At 37.9% G+C, this 27,877-nt stretch overlaps 1 protein-coding gene across 1 annotated transcript; it reads left to right on the forward strand.

Annotated features, from left to right (window-relative positions):
* The first annotated feature begins 1,793 nt into the window (after nucleotides 1-1,793).
* On the forward strand, nucleotides 1,794-27,334 carry LOC126814321 (neuropeptide F receptor). The gene is made up of 2 exons (XM_050539411.1): nucleotides 1,794-2,077; nucleotides 24,970-27,334. Exon 2 carries the CDS (start codon nucleotides 25,037-25,039, stop codon nucleotides 26,378-26,380), a length of 1,344 nt encoding a protein of 447 aa, XP_050395368.1. The 5' UTR covers nucleotides 1,794-2,077; nucleotides 24,970-25,036; the 3' UTR covers nucleotides 26,381-27,334.
* Nucleotides 27,335-27,877: the final 543 nt, after the last annotated feature.

Consider the following 27,877-nt stretch of genomic DNA (forward strand, 5'->3'; position numbering starts at 1 on the left):
ATTGTTTTGAAACCATTGCAATTTACAGTTTGTAAGAGTTGTATCTGTAAAAATAGTTAAATTCCGTTTGTGTACTTATAAATACATGGCGCTCAATGAAAAATTACACATCATTAGACATCTTCTGCAGTGTCACCTATACGATCTGGGTAAAAACTCTTTTAATCCTGTTGAATCTGAACAGAGATATTTCTGCCGTTGATACTTCGGTTTTGTTTTCTTAAATAAATGTTAACAACCAATCAATTTATCGTGCATTTATTTGGAACAATATTTGGTCAGAAATTCAACTTTTACAATATTGTAGTGTGCAAGGGATTTCCATATCGCCCAAAATCAAACTCAGGAACTTTAAATGTTAAATAATCAATCTGAGTACATTTTAACGTGGATCAAGTCATAAAAAATCAGATATTGTTCGAAAAATGTCAATGGCCATCGGTAGCTTTAACACAGAGGGTCGACATTTAATTAACCTTATTTTGTCAATAGCTGACCGAAATGTTCTGCAAATCACTGAAAACACGGTGTTATAACTAACGAGATGTCTTGTCTCATGTTCTTTAAGCAGTTGATAGATTACCCGTTACCGTGTGACTGTGTAATGAATATCGTCCTAAAATCATTGTTTACGATCACTCTAAAATCTTTAAGCTTAATCACCGTAAGTTTTATCTAGTAGTAGGTAAATATCACTAAATACAGTTCAATTAATTTGTGGCTGTCGCTTTTAGAATTAACTACATATTCACGCGTTGGCATCTTCAATAGCTACTTGAATTTATATTTTATGACATACTACTGCTGGCACGATATACATTCTCCAGGGACAGTTTACCGTGGTGTAGTAATAACTACCGGAAAATAGTGATATAACGTGCTGACGTCCACGTCTTATCTTCATAATATCGGGTTAAAAATATCTCACAATGGTCACAAGTATCGAGAGAATACTATATTGTTATCCCATTTCTTGAATAGCACAGACTGGCAGCAGAGAACAAATTTTCTACTTCTAAATACCAAGCCATTTAAGTTTGTTGTGTAAAGATCGGTGTCGTGATGTTTGATAAAGTAAATGATATGAATCGGGGGTCTATGACAAATCAATGTGATAGCTGGGTCTTAGTTTCCAAGAGAATCAGGCCCAAAACATTCCGGGATTTTGGTGGCCGAATGGTTAACGAGTGCGCGTTGCATCATAAGGTCTGTCAATGAGTCATGTGGCGTGGTTTCGATTCCCTACTTGTAAGTGGGGGTCGCCTGTCCAACCTCGTGGGATTTCTCCCGGTGCTCCGGTTTTCCCCCACTGCTACAGACCCCTACGCGTAGTGAATTAATGAAATACAAACTTGACCTAGTTTGTGTCGAGTGGACGTTAAACGCCTTTTCTCTCTCTCTCTCCCTATAACATTTCTTCAGTGGGCAATATGGCGAGTGACAATAGCTCTAAAGCTGTTTCCCATAGACGAACGACCAAAAGATTCTGACAGAGTCGAGGTAATTAAGCCGGTGAACTACTTTTACGTAAGAAGAAGTCGCCCATTTCATCATTGTTTATTAAAATTATGTCAAGATCTACAACATTTATGAAACTATTAAGGCACGATTGTCGTTACAATTGTTCTTAAGGTTGACGTTACGGCTGTCGTCGCGTGTACGCCAACATTCTTTAAGTATCGGAAGAGAAGCTATCGATTTATCATCGTAGTGGAATTGAAACGAAATGAAACTTTCGTCGCTAGTTATATGCTTGTGTACGCACGGTATTAGCCAGGCTGTTGTGTGTGCTATCTAATTTACTGTCGACATGGTTTTGTCAGCTCCATGGCTAGAATAGTTAAATTAACTAGTGGACAGAATATTCCACATTTTCCTGTAGTGTATGTATCGGAATTTCAGCTTAAATGAAAGATGACCATGTTGTTTAATCTTTGTTTTAAAATTATTTAATCTACGCCATTGACAGACAACCGTGACTGACAGAAGATTTGTTCGTGTTAAACAGCGTTTTTTCCAACTCTGTTACTATCATAATAAAATTACATAATAATATGGTGAAAAGAATTAATTAAAGGTAAGTTGTTAAATTTTTCATCTAAAGAGAAATCCACGAATTGTTTTGTATTATGCTATAGGATAAAGTACGGTCCCAAGGTTGCTTCAAACCATCTGTCACAGCACCTCGAGCATTTTATTAAAGATATATTCTATTTACTATACTTTAAATGAATGGGAGATCGGGAATAGGCAAAGTGTTTATGTCAGGTCCCAAGGTTGTATCCAACCATCTGTCACTGTGTCTCGCACATTTTATTTAAGATGTTTTTTATTTACTATACTTTAAATGAATGGGACATCAGGAATGTGCAAAGTGTTTATGTCAGATCCTTATCCCTATTTAAAATACACAGGGGCGTAAATGTGGGGGGGGGGGGGTTGTACACCCCCCAGGAAGAAAAATAGTCGGTCGCAAAATCAGTGCAGTCGGTCGCAAAATAAGAGCAATCGGTATCAAAATAAGTGCGCACTGCATACGTCACGCTACTCACGCCAAACTTTAGTATAAAATAACCTTGTCAACTTATCATGTTTGAAAAAATGTTGTGTTTCACTCTTATTCTGTTGTGAGTATGTTTGTCTATGAACAAAATTTCCCCCAGGGAGAAAAATAGTCGGTCTCAAAATAAGTGCAGTCACTGCAGTCGGTAATGAGGTAAACAAACAATGCCAGAATAGATCCCAAATACTATGTATTTGCGTGAATCCGTGAGCCTAAATTGCATACGCCACACAAACTATAGTATAAAATAACCATGTCTGCTTGTCATGTTTGAAAAAATGTTTGTCACTCTTATTCTGTTGTGAGTATGTTGTTCTATGAAATGTTTTTCCCTCATAGCAAAAAAATAGTCGTCTCAAAAAAAGTACTCACCGCAGTCGGTCTCAGACTAAATGAATTAATGAGACAAACAAACAATTACAAAACAGGCGAAATTGACAGATAGGCCACAAGATTCTGTCTCATTTTTTATCCTCTTGTTAGCGAGAATTTGGTTCCATTTGCCATGTCAATGACTAAAATTTTCATATCTGAATTTTTTTCGCGACTGCGGCGCTCGATTCCGTTATAACATTATTCTTCTATTACTCTGTTTCTTATACTGTCTCAGCACTATCATATTCACGATTATAGTGACCTCCCCATTATACTGGTGTGTGGGTCGTGGGGCGTCAGACTATACAAATGTTATGTCAACTCTTGCGAAACAGGGCAGATCTCGAGATTCTGTCCCATTGGCTCACATTTTTGGTCCTCTCGTCCTCAAGACTTTCTCCCAGCAATGACCTCAAATGCTAGGATATTGACTCAATTTTTCAAAATTTTCTCAGGTTGCTCAGTGTTATAGGCACAATTATCATATATGACATAAACTTTATGTCAACTTAAATAAAACTGCTTTCCGGCGAGACAACGATCGGCGAACAACTATACAATACTGTCTATGTTCTAATGGGACGCTTAATGTTATAGCCAGTATTTTGTTGACATTCATTGTGGGGTGGGATTTTGGATGGCGCCCTAGATTTGGAACCACCCCCACCCCTATTCCCAGCTTTTAGATCCGCTCTGCACATGGCCCCTAGAAAACTCGCACCTGTGGTGCGCGGTTCCTGACTGCGTCACTCGTACTGGGGGTATGTGCATCAGTCGGTTGCATTTTGGCTAAACACCCCACCCCCTCCCAAACAAAATCGTTATGTACGCCCCTGAATACATGCAATGTGTGATAATAATGAAAATGGTATTTAACAATTAAAGAAACTTCCACGTGTAGTTAATATGATTGATGTCAATCCGCTGTCGTTGGTTTTCGCAAATGACTTCTAGCGGTTCTTCTTATTGTGTACGTTTTTTTATGACAATAATAGCAGTTTGGGTAGTCCACTCTCGTGTAGTTTCTCTCGTGACTTCTGAGGGTTATTCTATAGTTATTTCGTAATCGTTGTTTATGACAATAAATGCGATTTGGGCAGTCCAGGTAGTCCGCTGTCATGGGGTTTTGCAAATGACTTCTGGTGGTTCTATTTATTTTGTTGATGACAATAATTGCGGCATGTGTAGTCCGGTTAGTCCGCTGTCATGGGTTTCTTCGTGACCTCTCGGAGTTATTCTAATATTATTGTAATCTTTGTTGATGACAATAATTTTGGTTTGTGTAGGCGGGTTAGTCCGCTGTCATGAAGTTTCGCTGATGACTTCTGGGGGTTCTTAAAATATTGTAATCTGTTTGGGTAGTCCAGAATAGACTCTTCTGGACCTTGTACTTATATCTTATTTGAAGTTACATTGTATGCAAAAGCCTGCCCGATTCCGATGCCTGAAAATCGAAATGTACTATTAATTTCCTAAAATAATTATAATAATACATTTACTTAAATAAGTTGAACCTATACGCTAAGCCTCTTCCTCAGTCCCGTTCAGATATCCTGGGAGCTTAATAAACTACTTCTACCATAAAAATATTATTTACCTCAAATAACTTGCCTTTTATTTGAATGGAGATTTCGAAGTTGAATGGGTGAAATAGGGGATTGCAAATCAACACACTATTAACGCTTTTGATGGAAAGGTCCCTGTTTGAATTACAGCCAGTGCTGGGGCTGTAATCAGGCACAATGATAATTGCTTCCCATAAAAATTATGTTCTATATATTGACAGATTTTCTTGTGTGACCAGAACGTTTAAAATACATTTGTTTTCTGGGAACAGTGTCTAGTTGTTCGGATGGAATGAGAAATCTAGGTATAGTAACTTGAATTGTATGATGATAGTTCTTGCTATAATAGTTAGTATATGTTCGAAAAGTTTTTCTTATATCCAGTTAGTGCAGAAAAGTAGAACGTTATATAAACCCCATTTCATTTGTTCCAGATTTAAAGCAGTAAAAGGCCAACATCAAGTTTCTCATGGAATAACCAAATCAATGAATTCGTTTCAATGAAGGACAATGTTGGTGTCAGCCATTTTCACATATATGAAAGAACTGGCTAAACACATTCCAAATATAATTTTAACACAAAGACCATTGCTACGGTAGATGCGCAACGAAGATTATAACTGACTGAAGAAACGAGCGATAACAGATACACGGTCGAATTATAGCTCTCTAATAATTCCGTTGAAGACGAAAAGTTGTTATATGAGACTGTGGAAGGATATCTGACAATTCAAAAAAAGAATTAAAAGAATTGATTGTCACTAGATATGAGAAAACGAGAAAAATAGAAAAGGCCCGTGGATTCCCTTGTTTTTATTATTCATTCTATACTTATGCCTAGGTCCCACTGGGGAAAAATCATTGGCGATGTGGAAATAAATAAATTTTCTACCGATGTCCGACGAGGCTCCCGATGTTTTTGCCCACAAAAACGGAGTATTCACGTGAGAAATGGCACTTACTACGCATTATGGATAGTCAGGTGAAAGTTCATTGGTGTTTCGGCAATGGTCACAAAGCTTCCAGATATGCGCCCCCCCCCCCCGAGCAATTGCCGTGATTCATCGGGGATGGTTCCCAATAATCGGGAAATCTCCGAGGGAGGTACCTTTTCCGCGTATCGGTGACACTTATGCCTCGGTCCCACTAGACATTTTTTGCCTCGGCGGTGTACTACCGATGGAAATTGATGAGCCTCGGAAGGCGACGGGAATAGGTTCTCTGGTATCCCGGGGAAGCTTAGGGGGCATCGCGAGCCATGTAAAACCATCGGAAAGACTCGAGAGGTTTCCAGATCCTTGGAGCTTCCTCGAGACATTGTTCGGTGATGTCTCGCCGAAGTATCAGGAGACCTCCGAGGATATTTGAATCGGGGATGCCTCGGGGAAAACAGTGTTTCAAGGAAGCTCCCGGAAAGCATTCCCGGAGTTTCCCGTGGATCTGTAAAGCTCCGGAGATGCCTCCCCGGCCTTTTTTCCCGACAAAACTTAGAGAACACATGGGCAAAATTTCAGCGCTTGTTTCCCAATTCACCCGAGGCCTCGCGATGGTTCCACGCGACCCTCCCGAAGCTTCCTTGAAAGGCCGGGGAACCTGTTCCCGACGTCCCCAAAGGTTCATCAATTTCCATTGGTAGTACATCCCCGAGGCAAAACAAACAACAAAAAACAAAATGTCCAGCGGGACCTAGGCAATAATAAAAACATGGTAATGTACAGACATTTTCCATTTTCTAGTGACAGTCAATTCTTTTTATGAATTATAGGATATCCCCTCACAGTCTCATATATCAACTTTTCTTCTTCGCTGGAATTATCAGTGAACAGAAATCGATCATGTATCTGCCATCGCTCGTTACTGAGAATAACTCGTCTTTTCCATTTTTTGCGTCACTGCCCGTTTCTCCAAATCTTCGTTACGCATCTATGGTAGCATTGATCTCTGTGTTAAAATTATATTTGAAATGTACATTATGTGATAATGGCTGACACCAACAATGTCCTTTAAAATACAAATACAAGTACCAAAGATCTAATCTACCAGAAACGAACACCAACGATGATGGTATACAATTTAAATTCAATTAGACAAATAGTTCAATACAGTTTTAATAACCCCAAAAGCCATACCCTTAAATATACGTATAAATAACAATGAATTTTACATAACTGCACTAAATCCCACAGAGAAAACGGGGTTAGGTACCCTTTAAGTTTAATTATTACATTTAATATAGGGCTCATTACTGCAACATAGTATATTAATCGTACAGTGTCATTGAATGCATATACAATTAATATATTATGTACATACATATAAATATAGTATACTAATGAATAATTAATTAATTCATAAAGGTCCTTTGAAAGAGATATGTTTGTAGTGATTTTTTAAAGAGTATCTTGAGATTTAGAGCTTTTTATACTGTCGGGTAGATCATTCCATAGGCATGGACCGCCAACACTGAAGATGATAAGGTTTGTCATTGAGTCAAGTGGCGTGGATTCGATTCTAAGTTTGCACGTGACAAGGAGTAGGGTCGCCTGTCCAACTTCTTGCGTTGCTAAAGACCCCTACGCACAAGCTAATTTTTGAAATAAAATTGGACCGTGTGCTAGTCCCGACCTAATTTCAGTCAAGTGGGCGCTAAACTCGGTTTCACTCTCGCCACGGAGAAAGTCATTTCAAAGGTGTTATTTTATTCCAACGGAAAGTAAATTATTTGTTTCAGTCACGCTATTGAGTTATGGCTAAAGTCCCGTGCCAACTTTGGTAACGTCATAGTTTTATTAAAGGGGCATTATGTAAGATTTAGATAAAGAGCTGGCCTTTCTCGCTATAATATTTCGAAAATAGATAATGCAAATTAGGCTAAGTATATTGAAAATTACATTTAAATTAGTTTATGTTAAGCGGAGTTATTAATGGTAAAGGTTTGACAATATGTGTTCATTCGAGTCTTAGCCTCACTTCTCCATTTTTAAATTAAATCATTAAATGACCCAACCGTTCTAATCTACTTCAAATCGAAGCCAACCATCCAATGGAATAGCGATTTGATTATGATCTTGTCCTGTTAATACATGTCTAATGGCCGAACCGTTCTAATCTACTTCATATCGGAGCCAACCATCCGATGGAATTGCGATTTGAATATGATCGTGTCTTGTTAAACGTGCATTATGCAAAAGCAAAATCTACTTATTACAAGTCTTTCTTTAGGCCTGAAATGTTATCTAAATTATCAATTAGACATTAATTAACTTATCCAGACCATAATAAACTCTCGATGTCAAGGCTAGCCTCCGATGTTGGCTGGATTAGATTCCTATATGCCGCTAACGGCCGTTGATAATTAAATCAGAAAAAGGGGATAATCGAGACTATGCTGTTTATATTAATGATTTTAGTAATGATGACCAAGACTATGCAAAAATTTCACCCGCTTCTTTCTCGGCTCATAGTGGATCAATTTGACTGAAATTTTCAGCAAATTACCTTTAGACTATCTAGTTTTTAACTATTATAGCGAGAACTGCCATCTCGTTATCTTATCTCCCATAATGTATCTTTAATAGATGTCTAATTAAAAATTTATATAACATTTAAGGCCCAAAGAAAGTCCTGCAATAGGCAGATTTAGCTCTTACATAATGCCTGTTTAATGAACAATTTTTAATCTAAATTTAAGTTTATATATAGTGGGCTTTTGCGTTGTATCATAAGATCTGCCATTGAGTTAAATTGTGTGGTTTCGATTCACCGGTTGTACATGACAAACTTGTACATGAACGAGTTTAAATCTAAATTTAAGTTTATATATAGTGGGCGTTTGCGTTGTATCATAAGATCTGCCATTGAGTTAAATGGTGTGGTTTCGATTCACCGGTTGTACATGACAATCTCGTGGGGGTTTTCTCTCTGTGTTCTCGAAGATATTTTTGTCTAAGTTTGAGTTGTGAGCAAATACCGTCGTCTGCTAAAATAGCCAGGAGCTATTCTAATTACTATATTTAGGAGTCGCGACATGGGGTGAGACATCGCCCCTGGACACTGTAACTCACAAAATATACGATTGCACTTTTAATAAGAAAACAGAAGCGGTAAAATTTCTTATTTGCTCATCTATCTTCAACTGGAAGTCAAGGAAACACTTGTTTACGATATCACCCTAAGTGGAAGCGGACGTTGAATCACGTCAAGACATGAATTGTCTGTACGATCCCTGCATTGGCCGAGAAAGTTCATCCAGATTTTCCGGCGTGGTTCTCCCTTGTCAGTGATGCAGGAGGGAGGGCCTGACAAGGACAGCTGTCTAGTCGTTCGGATGGGACGAAAAACCGAGGTCCCGTGTACACATTGGCGTGCACGTAAAAGATCCCTTGACAGTTGGAATTCGATATAAGAGTAGGCCGTAGTGGCGCTGTCCTGGCAAAATTTCCCTCATAGCACACTGTATGGCGTATGCCCGTCTTCATTAGCCCAGTTCGGAGCAGAACAGTAGGACGTTAAACCCCATTTCATTTCATTTCATGTCTGTTCTGTTGGTTGAGTGGTCATTAAACCCATTGCCTTTAGAGCTAAAATAAAACATATTATCAAGACACCTAACGATTCGTCGCAAATCCGTAGATTCTGTTCTCTTATCAGACTTCCTGCTCTTTAATGGCGGCTATGCAATCTCTAGCAACCCGACCGGATTCATGCGCCCTGGGCATTAGACCTGTATCTATTCGTTAAATCACATTATTCAATTTTCTATTATAGGAAAATGTTATGACTGAGTGGACCAATGATACGCTGTGTTATCTTTTTTGAAAACATAGGTCCTATTTCTAGAGTCATCACGCAAAATCATTCATTATCAGCATTCTGTCGACTGTGTCTCCAGTCGTGCGATGATTGTTCTGCTAGACTTTTGAACGATAGTACTAAATGTAACCATACACGCACGAACATAATAAATTCCTAAAGAGGAAAACATGTCATTTTTAACAGTAAATTCGAATTATTTATTAATTTAACTATGTATATACACACCTTTGTTTTTGTGTATTAATATTATGTAATATATTATTTAGGGAGAGGGGTTTTACGTAGGCCAGGCCTGTTCCCCAATCCCACTCAGACATTCTAAACAAAAATATTGTTTTATTGCTAATATGGCTACAAATTATTTCTTCATAAACTCAAATGTGTTTATCTTAACACGTAACGTTTTTGGGTGGGATAGGGATGGGGGTTGGGTCTAAACATTATTGCATCAAATACTCTAACATGTCCCAATAATCTCACCAACAACCTGAATGGCGCTAGTTTGTTTTAATAAACATATTGTAGAAATGTTTCTTTTATTGGGAAAATCCCGGATTCTCCCGCTTCAAAACCTGGCAGAAAAACGGACATGCAAAGGAGGTGTAAAAGAAAGAGAAACTATTGATCGAAAATAACTCGCATTACTTCATCACACAAAAATAGTGGTGCGACTCCATATATTACACAAAGAACAATGACAAGGTTTAGTACAGATATTTTTTTGCCAGCCCGTAACATCAGATCATTTTGTGCAGACATCCTAGGGGATAATATTTTATAAATTTCTTAAGAACTGGGGATTTTTGAGCAGTTTGACCTGACATGCCTGCCATTACATGACAACAGCAAGATTTCGCTGGTAATTCATCAGAGATCATGTAAAGAAATGAAATGGAATGGGGTTTATGTTATGACGTATGTCAAACACGGTGATATAAGGGAACTTTACTTAATCATTTTACTAAGAAAAGAAGATTCAATCGGACTACAAAATATCCCATCAAAAGATTGTATTATAGAGGTTAATTCTATAATCATGCGGTTGTATAATTTTGGCAAACTGTCCTTATTTAGTAAAAAAAAAAAAATAGTCAGAATCTAAACTGGCATAACGTATTATTATATTTACTATATCGATATGCCTAACAGTGGAAATATCCGACCACGCGTGCTCTAGGTGGGCCCGAGATACTAACAACATTCTTATAGATTGAAATCTATATAAAAAAAACCTATGTTGCTGACGTTTAAAGGGCGTATAACTCTGTTCTTTGGAACCTTAAAATAGACGAACATGGGTCTAAAAGCACATATTTCGTTCAAATTGGACTGTTCATGTATTTCACAGAACCTAATTGATTAGATTTTACAATAAATATCTTAAAATTGAATATAAATTACTTCATACACATTCATATTACCTGATGTGCGGTGAAATAAGTAAACAGTCCAAATTGAACGATATTCGTTTGCGACTGTGTAGTCCATTCTACACGTTTTTTACTACATTTTTGTCTTTGTTAATCAGCTATTACTTATTACTTTCGCATGGTCGTGTAGGATATTTGTTTTCTTTGTTCATTACAAATGGCGCCCGGAACCATAGTATACACGACTCGAGTACTGATTATAGAGTATTTTCTATGTTTTAAATATTGGATATTAGGATAAATATTTTCCTGGCAAGTTAACAACATCAGTATTGATTAAATTGATCAATACTGAATTATAATAATTCGTGCTTTTAATTTCGAATAATTATGGAGCAGAATCTGGTCAATTACAAATAGCTACAAATTGATTAAAATACTAATCATACAAGAAACATTAATTTCATAAAACAACATAATACAAAATAATACAATAGGTACAATTAAGAAGCTCTTATTATGTTCTAAGTAGATTAGGCTTAGTATGTAGTAGATGTACTAAAGACTAATAAACGCTAAATCGCTATTCTTTGGCACCTAGAAATGGACACAAATGGGTAGCAACGCATATAATAATGTAATATGAATGTATATAAACTTATTTACATTCAATCGTTTCTGTTTTTACTGCAATTTCTAATCAGTTATGTGTGGCGAAATACGCGACGAGTCTGAATCGAATGGCAGTCTTTAGCGTCTGGTTAGTCCAGTCTTCACATGGGATGTGTTTAGCCTCGTTCATCGAGTCGCTTCATGCAACTGGCGCACGAAAACATTCTGACACACGAATCGTGTGCTAATTTAAAAATTTTCATTTTGTCTTAAATATTAGAGACCAAATTTTCACTGTAAGATAACAATATTAATGTTGATTTAAATTGACCAATTAGTCGTGTATGCCAATGTCGAAGACTGTGGATGATATTGAATTAAAGACTTGGTATGATAATGCGATAAGCTGAAACGATTTCTGTAAATCTGACATCAAATATAATAAAATAAGTTTTTCCGAAATATTTATGTGAAAATTTTAATTATTCCACAAATATGGCATATAATAATTGTACCCAAAACTTAGAGTTTAACGTCTAGGACTAGGTTATTTCAATAATTCGCTACCACTTATGACGGGTCATGAGTAGTTGGTTAAAAAGGGTGGACCCACGAGGTTGGACATGCAACCGTACTCGTTGTCTTATACAAGCGGATAATCGAAACCATGCGTTTTAACCATTAGGCATTCTTTCCACACACACCCCCCATCCCCATACATCCTTACAGATCCGTTCATTATGTTTTCAAAATTCTCTTTACATTAATAGCGCGATTTTTTCCATTAATGGTCGTAGCCAAGCTGTCAAATTTAAACTATATTAATCACCCACGTTAAAAGGGATTTTATAAATATTTTATGGCCTACATTACGGACCAGGCATTCCGTACCCCTCTACTCTATATATCAGTATGACCGTACATCAATAAACGTCCCATCAAACTGGAATGAACACGGTCTTTTACTTAAATATCACATCTTAATGGACAGAAAACGATCAATGTAGACACTTGAATTAGGTATCTCCTGAAAGTCCCATGTTCGACATCCCAATTACCCCAGAAGTGTAAGTTGATGCCAAACTCGTAATGTTTGTCACTCTGGTGTCTGGCTTCGATTATTTAATTACTTAAATTGTTCTGCATATTAGTTAATTGTGTAGTACCAGTTTTCAGTATTTAGGTCATCCATTTCACTGAAAGTATTGTGTCTGGTTCGTTGGATGAGTCACGGTTCCTCTCACAGCCTTTGATGGTCATGTTTGTGCAGATGTTTGAAATATTCTTTCCAATTGATAAATATGTATTAAGGATCTCCACCAACCATGAAATATAATGAATGAAATCGGGTTTAACGTCCTATTTTTCTGCACCGACCTGGCTAATGAAGACCGACATACGTCATGAAATGTGCTATGAGGGGACAGCGGCATTTCCGCCTACACTTCATCAAATTGCAACTGTCAATGGATCTTTTAGGTACAGGCCAACATGTACATGGAACCTTCGTCCCACCCGAAGAACTAGACAGTGTTTCTTGCCAAACTCTCCGTCCTACATTACTGATAAAGTAGAACTTTTAGGAAAATCTTGACATACTTTCTCACCCGACACAGGGATCGAACTCCGGCCGCTTTGTTAATGAGCTACCACATTACTCGCTGAGCCACCGTGGCTCCTAGGGAAATATACCTTTAAAGATATTTAACTGCGTGTTTCAGTCACCTGCTGTTTTTATCATTTACCATCGTGATATACAGCTTTTAATATAGCCATTTATATACTTACAAGTTACATCCTGCTTCACCTAACACAGGTGGCCATTACAATCTCTCCAATCCAATTAAACGAAAAACGAGAGCTGTACTTTTATTTATATATATATATATTCATTACTTAACACGAATAATGGCTATGGTGCTCCAGATTCTATGATTAAATACGTAATATGATTATCTGGACATTCACTAATAACGATAGTGAAAATAAGTAGTGTTAGATAATTCATATAATTCACCTATATTATATTGTATTTGTAAAGAAACTTATTAACAATATATAACTGAAAGCCCGGTTGATGACGTGATAATTTTCTTCTTGTTTCCTGGTTGATGGGTTATAATTAAATAAGAAAGTAGAATAGTATAAATATTATACGCTTTTCCTTGAACTTCCTTGTCCAGCACCGAATGAGTATACATATATATGTTATGGTAATATCATCGTGAATTTGTTTTAGACCTGACCGGTTTTCCAGCAAATACAAATCTTATTTAGGCTACATCCTGAACCAGTAACTGGACATGACGTCATATCAGCCATCTTGGAATTGTGACGTTTATGTGATATCAAAAGTCCGTCAATCGGTGTGCATTTGTCCAAAGGATCAGCATGCCAGGTTCCACGACGATGGTACTCGAACTCGAAGTAGTGGCTTTTGTTTTTAGGAAAGTTTCGCCCCACGAAGAATAAGAAGACCGACAATTGTCTGGAACCACTTCCTGGTTCAACCCGTCTTTAAAGATCAGCCCGAAGAACTCATTACGGAGCGATGTACACTTTATTAGTAATTGTTCTTAGGTTTAACATTGATTTGTGCTGTTTCATTAATGGACTTTGGTGAAAATTGCTTTTGATCACGCAAGTATGTACGCTTCAACATAATAAGTTTTATTGGGATTATAAAAGAATGATAGAATCGGTAAATAGTGCTAACCGCTTACTAAACACGAAGAGAACGAAGATTTCTTATTAGCTTATTTGTCAGCTTATGGACATGTTTACGTGGTCTACTTTAATAAGCATAAATTTGACAGTTGACTTTGTATTGTGTTGTCTGTTACATGCATTACACTTTGACGTAGAATGCTCTCCTTGGGTCGAAAATGTTATTAAACAGGTTGGAGTTTTTATTATAATTAAAAACCGGCGCCAATGTGTATTTTTAATACATCTTCTTGACTGGTGTTATATCCTTACGCATTATTTTGCTTAGCTTGCTAGTCAAATAATTCTCCAGAAGGTGGCGTGGTTGGTGGTTGGTGAGATAAACATTCGTTATCCCAGACTAAGTTTATGTTCATAATCTACCAAAAACGCATCCGTCTACAAATTCTCCAAAACCCTTATGTCACATTTCAGTGTCTGTTCCAGGAATTGGCATCATGTTAGAAAAATACACCAACCATAACCTCCCATCGGAACCTCCAGTTACAAATTTCTTGATAGTTAGTTTAGTTAGTTGGTTAAAGGCCGCTTCCACCGAGAGTTAATTCGCAGACAAATGTTTGCTAAGAAACTTGCTAGAAGAGCCAGTCGGATAAGAATATGGGAACGAAAAGGGCAATTTCCAGCACCATCCCCGTAGATAGAGGCGCAGTTTTAGCTTTTCATCGGTTCGGGAAATGTGGTGTTTATTCTAACGGAAGTTCCAAATTATCAGAGCTTCGATTTTGGTTGCTAACCTGGAGGTTCCAGCTTCAAAGTTAATCGGCATGTTCCGACATGGTTTATTCCTGTCAGTGGTGCAGGACTGATGGTTTGGCAAGGAACAGTGTCTTGTCGTTCGGATGGGACTAAAACAGAGGTCCCGTATACACATTGGCGTCAAGAACTCTTGACAGTTAGAATTCGAGATAAGAGTAGGTCGTAGCACTCTTTAAAAGTTTATGACAAATTCCCGGGTGAAGCAAAAAAGTAGGACATTAAACCCCATTCATTTCATTTCGAGCTATATCACTGCCAAGCTTCTGTTCTCAACAAGAGAATCCAAACGTTAATCTGTTTATCATCATCAATCTGTTTTCTATTCCATTCACGTTCGTCCATCTAAAGTGTTGTAAGACATATTAATTGAAGGCACATCAGTCGATTCGCATGTCAAACACATTCAGCCCACAACAGCCTTCATCTGACTGTTCTAATAACATCCCGATGAATCGCGGCTAACTTACTTACAGCTAATGCCATTATGTGAAAACCAGCTGACTTGAAGACGACTTCTTTCAAGCGAAATGTAAAGTGAAATTTAAAAAACATACTTTTACGTTCATTCCGCTTCGTTAAATCTTTAAAAATCAATTTATAAGCACATTATCAAAAGATTCTTCTTTGCTTAAAGCAATTATACCGTTACTGTATTTCGTCTTCTACGGGCTAAATTACAATGATGGTTGCATAGATTAGATTAGTAACGGAGTTCAACGAACAAAGTTTCTAGGTTAAATTTTCTACTTTTTTTTATCTCTGTGTGCTAACCGATTTACAACAGATTATTTAAATAACCAATTTGTACAGTGCATGCACGGTTTCTTATGTAAATGCATGAAAAGGTATTGGGTTTAACCCTTTCCCTTGCAACATATTTCATACCTGATCCCCGACAACTGGGTGTATCACACCCGTATATCTTTTAATAGACATTACATTGAACAAAAGTAGTAAGTAAGTGCTTTTTTTACAAATTATAAACATACATCAGATAAACATCTACGTGCGCACGAGGCACACACACACACACACCCACCCCCACACACCCACCCTCACACACACACACACACACACACACGCACACACGCACCTCTTACTTCATCTCTCACGCCGGCCTCCCTCTCTCTCTCTCTCTCTCTCTCTCTCCCATTCTTTTATTTTGATCATACATGAAAACTATTTGTATGAAATTAAATTGTCAGGGACTGTAGAAAAAAAAATTGAACCCGCACAAATTCCACCAAAATACAAATACGATGAATTGAATCAATCCGGCAATGCACAACAACTATCTTGAAGATTAGATAGAGTTTCGTTCAAATCCCAAAAAACGAAAAGCGAGTAATTACAAAAGTACGGAGCTCCCAGGTGGATTACACCCAGTTGTCAGGGAAAGGGTTAGCGGCCTACCTCGCTGTAGACCGGGATAATGAAGACGAGCATACGCCATGCAATGTTCAGTGGGGAAATCGTTGCCCGGGCAGAGGCATTTCCTCCTACTTTCAATGTTCATAATTTCCATCAATTGGCCTGATCCCTTTCTAACTTATTTATGGCTAAGTGAGTAAGACACTGGCTTGCTAGCCTGGAGGTCGCGGGTTCGATCCCAGTGTTGGCTGAGAAAGTTCATCACGATTTTCCGGCGTGGTTCCCCCTTGTCAGTGGTCGGATGGGAAGAAAAACCGAAGTCCCGTGAACACTTTGGCGTACAATTATAAAATCCCTTGGCATTGGAATTCGATATAGCTTATTTGTGCAATAAAATATGTAAACTAGACTAACTGCCAATGTGCACGCATAACCCCAGCCTTTCATCCCATCACCGCGCCACTGACGATCTGAAACCAAGCTGTAAATCCCGTGATATTGGTGTTCTAACTCTGCAAACTGTGTATAGTATGGTCGCATCTTTGTTAGTTATCCAGATGTTAATTCAGATGTTAACAATGCTTAACAAAGGCATATCATTATTATCCATCACACTTTCACTGATTATAAGAAAGGTTATATGGTTGAATGATTAGTCCCCACAATGTTTAAAGTACACAACCAATTTAATTTCCTGATGCATTAGATCTGACACCAGGAGTAGCGGCTTTTAACCATCAGAGTAACATCCATCAAAATGCCATTTTCAGAATCTAGTTCTCGAACCGCGGTCTATAATTCCTAAGGCTTACCAGTACTTTACATTAATTTTGTCCCTGGAAACCATGTATTTTCCTTTGTCGTCTTTGGGAATCTAGCAATTGTTAACGTGGATTATCAGAAACCCACAATCGATGTCCGATTCGGACAAACAAAGTCACGACCACATAATACGTCTGTCATTTCGAGACAAAGATGTGTTTATGCGTGCAATGCGAGGGTGGGCTGTTTTGCCCGGACAGCTGTATTTCGTCATAGACTACTCTTTTTTGATTTTATGAACCATTAAACACACTTTCCGTGTTAGCCCTGTGTTATGCGACACTCGAGACAAGCAAAGACGGGACTTGAAGAAGACCCCAAGGTGTTTCTCGACATATTTCAAAATAGACTGCTGGACGCAATTCAAAGTAATAAATAATTATTTCTCGACCAGTAATCAGACTAAACCCATTTGTTTTTGTTTTTTACTACAATTTGTTGTGTTTTTTTTTTAAAAAAATGGCTGACAGATAGTAATCATTCATAACATGAAAGGCCATTATTGATTGGTTCTTGCAATAGTATTACGCTCGTCAACTTCAGCTTTCACCACTTGTAAAATGTTGAGAGACTTTCTGATTCATTAAGACGCATTGGAATGGAAGGCACCGAGGTTTGACCTTACCATCGTTAATTTCTTTCCTACTGTTAATAGACATGTTTTCATACAGATAGTTCCGTTAACGTCAACGTTAGCAAATTAACATGGTAGTTGTGAACTGGTAATGTCCATAATTTAACACGCAACTGTCACTAACAGTGAGTTTATAGTGTATATTATCCTGTTCTGAACACTTATCATTTACATAGACTGTTACCCCCTATCTATTAAACTGTACGGTAAATACTGGTTTAATTGATATTAATGTCTGCTTATTTTACACGGCGATTTATATTGTAGCAAATTACAGGTCGTGTCAATAGATTAATCACTTAGTTCTATAGTTAAACAGCTTATGTCCATTATTCACCCATGTCATCAATATCAATGGGTGAATAATCCGTGTAATGAAATAGAATGGGGTTTAAAATCCTACTTTTTTCGGCAACAACAATTGGGATTTAATCACACCTCGTAACCATTTCAGGGGGCGGCGATTTCAGTCAGAATCAGAGTAAAACTAAAATTCACTTCGTTATACAAGTTGCCCTGCTTAAATGTAAATAAACAGTTTATTTCATGTTCTGTTTTCACATATTTTAAAAATCTTCCTTTCTCGCATTTCTCAATAATAAGCCCAATGGTCGAGTTTTAGGGGTTTACAGTCAAGGCATCCCCGAACCTCTTTCAACTTTTATAAAAAAAAAATATACCAAAACATTAAATAACTAGATTTCTCTGGTGATGGTTAATTTTAAAGATGTCATCTTGTTAACACCGGATCTCCGTCCTGCACCACTGATAAAGTGATGTCACGATCGAAAATCACCAGGAACTTTGTCGACAATGCGCTCTTTAAATGAATTAAATTAAACGAAATCTAACGTCTTACTCTACTGGGCTGATGAAGGCTGGCACGGCCGGTTGTAGAATATACGGGGCCCAATTTGAGATATGAATACATTGCAGGATATGAATAACTTTTACTATGCATATATTCTTTCATATATTAGACCAACTATGCTTACTTCACAATTAGTAATTGATTAATACGCCACTTGCCGGCAAGACTGCTGCAAGATTGCCTGGAAATATTTTAAGTTGGTGAGCTGGGGACCCCCTTTCTAATGCGGGGGATAATTTGGGGAAATTAGTCAAACGTGCCACAAACCGGCCCTGAAGGCGGACATACTCAATGTTGTGTGCTATGGCGGCAATAAACCACTCTTATTTCGATTTCCAACTATCGAGGGATATTTAACATGATGTCCAAGGTATGCATGGAGTCTCAGTTGTTCGCATCATCCGAACGACTAGGTGCTTTTCCTCGCCAGGCACTTGGTCCTGCAAAACTAACAAGGGCACACGAGATCGGAAAATCCTTGCCAGTGGTGCAGGATGGAGGGACCTGACAAGAACAGTTGCCCCAGCCGTTCGGATGGGACGAAAAACCCAGGTCCCGTGTATACTTAGGCGTGGACATACAAGGCTTTGACATTTTCGCCTACTCTTATTCTAATTCCATCTTCTATCTTCCAAAGAGCTCAGTGTCCTACCGCTTCACTTCCGCCACCTCCTTCACGTCACAGATCATCATCCGATAACCCGATAGTGTAGAATTCCTTCACTGACGTTTGTGGATCGATTTTAATATCAACTGTTCTTGTCATCAATATAGCACAGGGTTTAAAATGTATTTGACATCCTGCAGTAGATCTTAACGAGAAAGAAATTGTCGATGTAAAAATATCTTAGAGCTTGTACCGATATTGAACGAACCATTTTATAACCTCATTCTGTCGCAGTACGGCGCTAGTCATCTTGATAATGATAGACAATAATTGATATGGCGTGGGGGGATAAACATTCTCTCGTCTAGATCTGTATCCGGTATCACTGGAACGTTACATCCGTTTCTTGCTGATTTCATTTTCCGCTCGTAATAGAAAGGGATGCCAAAAAGTGATACCTTATTAGCGGGATTTAGAGTTCTTTCAAGAACGGATGTTCAAATACAGGAAATTTTAGACCTTCGTTATATTAGAGACTGCAGTCTTCCACGAATAGAACTCACAAAAGATGCACCCCCATGCAAGTAATCAATTATAAATTGTGTAAATTTGGTATTAAAGAAAAACACCTAATCTTTGCTCGACTCCAAAATTTTCGTTATGCAACAAATGGTCAGGTCTTTGGTCCAACATTTTATCATTAAAATTTTCAGATACACAAACTTGAAGTAATACTAAAAACCATATAACTATCCGCCGTACATATCACCGTAACAATACTCTTAACTCTGGTATCCTTCCGTCTCTAAATCATGAATATTCACCAAAACCTGGCAGAAAATGATAACCAAACCTTCTTCGATTCTGGACTGAAAAGACAACAAAAATTACCATGCAAATGGGGAGATAGTGATATTTAATTTTGCCCCCCCCCCCTGAAAATTGTATAATGAGAAAGAGCGGGGCGGGGGGAGTTAGTGAGATTTATATAGCGTGCTCTCGAACAGACTAGGTCATTTCTGGACTAACCTATGGTACAATATTATTTCAATAATTCGCTTGTGCGTAGGGGTCTTTAGCTGTGGGAGGAAACTAGGGGACCCTACCCCATGTCACACACAAGCGGGGAGCCGAAACCTCTTATGATTTAGAAACGTTATGAATATTGTCCGTTTTATAATTTGGCCTTTTAAAATGGTGTGCCATTTTGGCTTCTGGTTTCGTTCGTGCTTTAGTTCAAAGGTCTGTCATTGAGTCAGGTGCCGAGGTTTTGATTCCAAGCTTGTACGTGACAAGACATGGAGTCAACTGTTTAATCCCGTGGATTGTCTCTGGATTTAAATGTTCCCCACCCCACCCACTGCTTAAGACCCCTACGTTTAAATCCTAACTCGTCAACCCTTCACAGAGCATAAAACTGAACCATATGTTAGCCCCGAAATTACCTATTTTGTGACAAGTGGACGTTAAACCCCATTTCTCTCCGAAATTTCAGGAATAGACATTCACTACCAGTATATATTGCTGTTTACTCTGTAGATCCGTCTTCATTGGTCCAGTCGATGCAGAAAAGTAGGACGTTAAACCCCATTTCGTGCCATTGCTCTGTGAAGGGTTGACAAGTGTCAGTCAGTTAGGATTTATAACGTCGCGTGTTTATGAAGTATCTGTTAGTTCGGGCTTATTATTTTATATCTTGAGGCCATATATTATCTCCTCTAATTGTTCCTCACTACTAATAATTTGGTTTGCTTCTATTTCGCTCTTCTTAGCTGCAATCATCGATCCACACAATTTCTTCTTCGTGGATAGATTAATCCAGATTAGTTTCAAAATGAATTGAAATGGAGTTTAACATCCCACTTTTCGGCTGCAACCGGGTTTATGAAGAACATGTGCTATGTTGGAAATTTGCCCAGACAGCGACGTCGTTGCATATTCCAATTGGTATAGGTACACGGTGCACGTAGGTTTGGAGGGTGGATGGCTGAATGGTTAGTGTGTGCACGCTGTATCATAAAGTGTGTCATTGAGTCAACTGCCGTGGTTTCGAATCCCCGGTTGTACGTGACAAGGAGTAAAGTCGCCTGTCCAACCTCGTGGGTTTTCTCCGGGTCCTCCGGTTTCCTCCCACTGCTAAAGACCCCTACGCGCAAGCGAATTATTGAAATAAAATTAAACCATATGTTAGTCCCGAAATGACCTAGTTTGTGTCGAGTGGACGTTAAACTCCATTTCTCTCTCTCTCTCCTCTCTCTCTCTCTCTCTCTCTTTCGCACGTAGGTTTTTCGTCCTATTCGAGCGATTAAAACCCCTTTGGTCGTTGCAATGAACTTCAAACTTCTCCTGTATCACTGATTAGGAGAAAACCAGTCTATTATAGAAAAACTTAGTTCGTGGGACCAACGTCACCATGGCTCCCCAATTTAATTTCAAGCAGACCGCAATGGTTCCCTTTTCAAGAAATTCTTCCCTTTAATTATTATTCGCATACGGGGTTATAATTATGTTATTAATAGATCAAAGTCAGGCTCTTAATTTGTATAAGAACCGTGAAGTATCGAAGCACGCAATCTTCATTAAAATGTGGAAAGTGGCCTGAAGGAAAGATTTGCCCGCAATGACAGGCAGCTTGACACTTTATTATTGTCGATATATTGATTTTGTTGAGATATGCCGTTGACGAATAACTTGGTAAAGTAGTCTGTGTCAAGGAAACATCCTGTGTTGTAACGCATCAGCGAATCTTTATTTTGATGGGGGCGGTGAGTACAGTTATTTCTAGTTCAATAACAGAACTTCTTTAAAATGATGTATAGGAATTTTAACAAATAACAAAAGTGATAAAGACCATAAAGCAAGCTAAAATTATTTGTCTTCATAAATCAGCTTTTGGTCATCAACTGTTGAATCCTAGAAATTCTAACAGTTTAAATGAGCTAATTCACTATTCCTCGGCACCTAGAAACGGACACCAATAATAATTGGTCGCAACGTATATAATAATGTAATATGAATGTATATAAACTGATTTACATTCAATCATTTCTGTTTTACTGTAGTTTCTAATCAGTTATGTTCAGCGAAATACGCGAAGAGTCTGAATTGAATGGCAGTCTTTGGCGTCTGGTTATTCCAGTCTACAGTACACCTGTAGTATTCTCCTACATTGAACATGTTTAGCCTCGTTCATCGAGTCGCTTCATACAACAGGCGCAGGAAAGCACTCAACATTTTCATTTTGTATTAAATATTGGATATCAGAAGCGGTAAGATAACAACATCAATGTTGATTTAAATTGACCAATAAGACGTGTTTGCAATGTCGAAGTCCGTGGATGATATTAAGTCAAAGACTTGACTTCTTTAAGCTCTGGTACTTGCATTCTTCTTAAATAATGTCCAATGTTTATATATATCTTTCTATAATGTTGAGGGGGGGGGGGTGACCGAAATGTTAGCGCGTGTGCGCTGTATCATAAAGCCTTTTATTGAGTCAACTGACGTGGTTTCGATTCCCCGATTGTACGTGACAAGGAGTCGGGTCGCCTGCCAACCTCGTGGGTTTTCTTCGGGTCCTCCGGTTTCCTCCCATTCCTAAAGACCCCTACGTGCAAGCGAATTGTTGAAATAAAATTGAACCATATGTTAATCCCGAAATGACCTGGTTTGGTCTCTCCCTCTCTCTCGTGGACCCTTGTTTCGTAACCAGTTCGCTTTAACCATTACACAAAAATCTACTTTCCGTAGTAGAAGTAATACATGCCTTGGAGATAAAGAAAATAAGAAACGAATGATTGGTGGATTAGCCGCTGATTTGAGTGACATATTGCTATCCTTTTTTCTCTAAGTTAAACCACCGACATTCTAGAACCTGTTTCTACTGTCATTGTAATCAGGTTTCCATTACAGCAAATATCTAGAGTATCTCAATGTCTCAAGTATCTGTTGAAGATCGACAATCTCGCTTAAAGGACTTTATAAATACCGTAATATTGCCAGCCTTGACATAATATGGGCTTCTTCAGACATGGTTAAAGCGGCTTATAGGAAAACCGAAACCTATAATATGAGCTTTCAGTGAAATTGCCTGGATACAACTAATATGATGAACTATATTGGATGCCTTTAGTCATGCGTTCAAATTTTTAGTACAGTCTTGTATCGATTTGATTTAGATGCCCTAAGGCGGTGCTTGTGTATTGGACAAGCAAACAATTCAAATATGATCCGTGATTTAAAACCCCATAAATACCATACCAGTTCATCCCCCTTTTACAGACTGGATTGCGTGATAGTCCATATCCTGTAAAATAATAAATTAGATGAAGTGCGCACCATGAGGGACCCCCATCTTCCTTTGCAATTATGGGGTTTCGTTTTCAACGCAATTCCACCCAACTACACCAGACAGTGGGAACATACAAAACGTAGGCTGTCTATTTACAATAAACCCCGCTTGAGAACGACACTAAGCTGATTAACCGACATTTTAATTCCTAATTCTACGATTTTACCCCCAAAACACTAAGTATATGGCTTCCACTTACTGAAATTGTGTGTATGACAGTGTGTGAATAATATCATTATACCATGTTTTGGATCAGTGATTCAAGGCGGAGATCTATTCTCGAAGAAATCTATTCTGCCCTCTGTGTGCAGAATACAGTGGTAGGGGTATGGACAAAAACAAAATAATAATTAAAAAAATGGTTCATTAACTAATTTAAAATGCTTATTGTAATGTTAATACATAAGTTACTGTCCGATGCTGAATACACATTTCACCAAATTATTTTACATTTACGCTAATAAAACTGAACCAGTGTGAAATGTGTTTAATAGCTTCAATCATATCCCCTGGGGTTGTTATTGAAAATGTTGAACGATTCAATGATAACTGAGGACTATGAAGTTCTAACATAACCGTGTATAAAAGGGGCGTAACTATGGGATATGTTTTCACCGTTCGATCCGATGATCTAAAGCTTAATAACCACAATGAAATGAATTGAAATGGGGTTTAACGTCCTACTGTTCTGCTCCTAACCTGGGCCAATGAAGACGAGCATACGCCATACAGTGTGCTATGAGGGAAATTTTGCCCGGACAGCCGCGCTACGGCCTACTCTTACATCGAATTCCAACTGCCAAGGGATCTTTTACGTGCACGCCAATGTGTACACGGGACATCGGGTTTTCGTCCCATCCGAACGACTAGACAGCTGTCCTTGTCAGGCCCTCCGTCCTGCATCACTGACAAGGGGAAACCACGCCGGAAAATCTGGATGAACTTTCTCGGCCAATGCAGGGATCGAACACCTGCCCCCCATGCTAGCGAGCCAGCGTTTTACCCACTTAGCCACGTGATTCTCTAATAACCACAAAGTGCCCGATATGTAAAAAATACTACAGGGGATGACTGTCTTGGGGTTTTCTCTATGCCTAATCAAAGGAATCTGTAGATTGTGACGTCATGGTATTTTCCTGTGTGATTTCCTAAATTCATGCCCGCTTACTGGTCTTTGCGCCTAAAAATCAAGAATTTTCACCAAACTATGACAAGAAATATAAATTCAAAACCCTTCTTCGACCCTAGCCCAAAAAAGTGAACAATAAATGGCGCGAAAGGGGGAAGTTAGATTGTATATCCAAGTTTACGTCCGCTTTCATCTAGGGTGATATGGCAGACACGTGTCTCTTGCAAAAAGATAAAGGGATTGCTATAAATAGACTACTTATAACCTACAGTTTCAAATCAATCAGAATGGAAACGGCTGTATTTTAAACAGCCGGGCTGCACCTAATTGATTAACGAACCATATTATGTATTGAATTATACTTCAATATTTAAAATTATCTATTTATCTCTTTACAGGTAATTTAGACTTGTCATGAACTGATACCTGGACTCAGTGGCGACAGTGGACATTTTGTGAAACAACATGGCGACCATAAATCATACAGCGGGAATATCCAATAGTGGAACATCAATGTCTAACGTCTCAAGTTCATATTCAGGTTTTGATTATATGGAAATACTCATGCAGTCGAAAACAGAGAAAACTTTAGAACATACGACGGAATATATTTTGATCACATGCTTTGCTATTCTAATAACGTTTGGTGCGGCTGGAAATGGCTTGGTATGTTTTGTGGTAACCAGAAATGCCCAGATGAGAACTCCGCGCAACATTTTCATTATCAATTTAGCTATTTCCGATTTTACGCTATGTTTATTCACGCAACCCTTAAACCTCTATAAAATTTTACAATACCACTGGACCTTAGGGAGTTTTATGTGTAAATTTGCCACCATGTTTCAAGGTACGAATGTCTTCGTATCAACGATTAGCATCACCGCCATAGCGTTAGACAGATTTCAGGTGATTGTGTATCCTACAAAAGACAGTATGAAGCGAGCAGGTGCGGCCATTGCGTTGATAAGCATCTGGCTTATATCATTTTTAATGGCTAGTCCATTCCTTCTGTTTTCTATTTTAAAAAAGGCCCAGCCGCTACCCGATTTTGATTTCTATATCCATATCTGTATAGAGGATGTGTTTTTGATGACCGAGAAGAGGGCGTACTCGGTTGCTCAGATTGTTGTTCAATACGTACTTCCTATTGTTATTGTTATTGTAGCTCATCTAAGGATATGTAATAAATTAAAATACAGAATGGTTAATCAAAGTAATCCGGTTGGAGCCAGATCACCATATCAGAGGAAGAAAAACGAACGTCAAAGAAATCGCAAGCGGAAGACTAACTTCCTTTTAATCGGCATTGCCGTTGTTTTTGCGCTTAGCTGGTTACCGTTGAATATTTTCAATCTGCTGAGTGAATTTAACGTGGACGTTTTTAGATCAGATCTCCAGGGTGAAAATCGTAATATTAACATTAGTTTAGCCTATGCTATTTGTCACATGCTAGTGTTGGCGTCTGCTTGCTTAAACCCGGTCCTGTATGGGTGGTTAAATGATAATTTCAGGACAGAATTTATGAAGGTTTTGTGTTGTCAGTGCTGCAAAAACGTCCAAGCGTGGTTAAAGCGAGCTCCGTGCTGTCCTAAACCAAACATTCAGAACTCTAATGTTCCGGCGATTACATTCACGACAGCGGGTACTAATGGCGGGTCGTGTCACGTTGACGATGATGATTTTACAATAACTCCAGCTAAATCTTTTGATGATGTATCTCATGTTGAAGCAGAAGGGGAACCGGCTATACCTTTAAAACACGAACTCGGATTTAAAACTCCACAATTTGGATGCTCTTTAACACCGTAGATGATTGCAGGAACTTTCGATTATGAAAAATCATGGAAATGTCCTGAAAGAGTAAAGGTATTTAATGTGACGATCCATTTAGGGCTTAATACTGAAGATCTGTATCATTGGCACTAATAAAAGTAATAGAAAGAGAAATGCAAACTCCTATGAGTATATTATATAAATCGTTTGTGAAAGGCGATTCGGATTGCAGCTATATAATTATTAGTTTGTTATATATGACGGAATTTTATCTTAATATCCCTTAACAGTGGGTTTAATGTGGGAAATCGCAGTAAATTGATGATAATAACAGCTTTTATGTTTGCAAGATTTATGAGCCAACGTGATCTAACTCTTAATAATAGCATGAAATGACTCAAGATAAAAGATGTCGTAAATATGCATTGAACAATCCGCGTGTGTGGTATGCTCTGAAAGGTTAAAGGGATTTCAAAAAGCTCTGTGCACCAAAGAATAGTGAATAATAAACAGTTTATATAGTCAGAGATAAAATCACTTTAGCATTATTAAAGGGGGGGGGGGCATAAATTTAAAGTAAATATTATAAGTTAAGTACATCTTGACCATGGAATGTGAACGTATTTTAATGTGATAATGTTTTAATAGATGAAAACGTTAATGTGTGAACGACAAACAACTTTGTATAGAATTTAGAGGACTGTTTTGTGTATTCCATACGGAGCGGTCGTGGTGGTTGATGGGTAGGGAAGCAATGTCCATGGTTCGAGTGGGCCGGGATGTTTCAAGCCAGGTTCACAGTTTTCAGGGGTGACTCCGGTTTGACTGACAGAAAAAGTATGCTTAGATATTCGGGTTGGATGAAAACCCGTGACTCAGCCTTGTACACGCTTCGGGCACCTAAATGTACTCCTGGAAGTTGAAATCTCAAGAAGCGTATGCGATCGCTGCACAATCTCGACCTCTAATGATTTAAGAGGAATGAAATGAGCCATAACACTCTCTAAATTCTAAACAAAAATTGTTTAGACGTTGAGTAATTTTTTATTCTTCAATGTTTTCTGTATAATATCTGACGGTTTTAATATTGTTTCGAAATAATGACCAAAACCACAGAGTAATGTTCCTGAAGAAATATTAAAACTTCAACAGAAACTACAAGAATAATGTAATTCGAAAATTCCTTTATATGATGAAAATAAAGCTTTGTAAAACAGAATCTGTTTCTGAAATTTGGTAAAATCGAGATAATAGTCTTTCTGAATTATGTTAAAATCGAGATAAGTGTTTTTGAATTATATTAAAATCGAGATAACACTTTTTCTGAATTATGCTTTTTTAATTGTGTTCAAATCGAAGTAACGGTGTTTCTGAAAAGCTTAAAACCTAATTTGTTAAATATGAGATAAACATTAATGAAAATATTTTAAACAGGTAATTTTTTGTATATTTAGAATATAGTATGTAATTAAAATATTTCATTAAAATTTACGATTTTTTGACAAGAGATTTTCGATAAAATAAAACGTTGTG

This window comes from Patella vulgata, chromosome 3, assembly GCF_932274485.2.
Source record: "Patella vulgata chromosome 3, xgPatVulg1.2, whole genome shotgun sequence".
Lineage (NCBI taxonomy): Eukaryota > Metazoa > Mollusca > Gastropoda > Patellidae > Patella > Patella vulgata.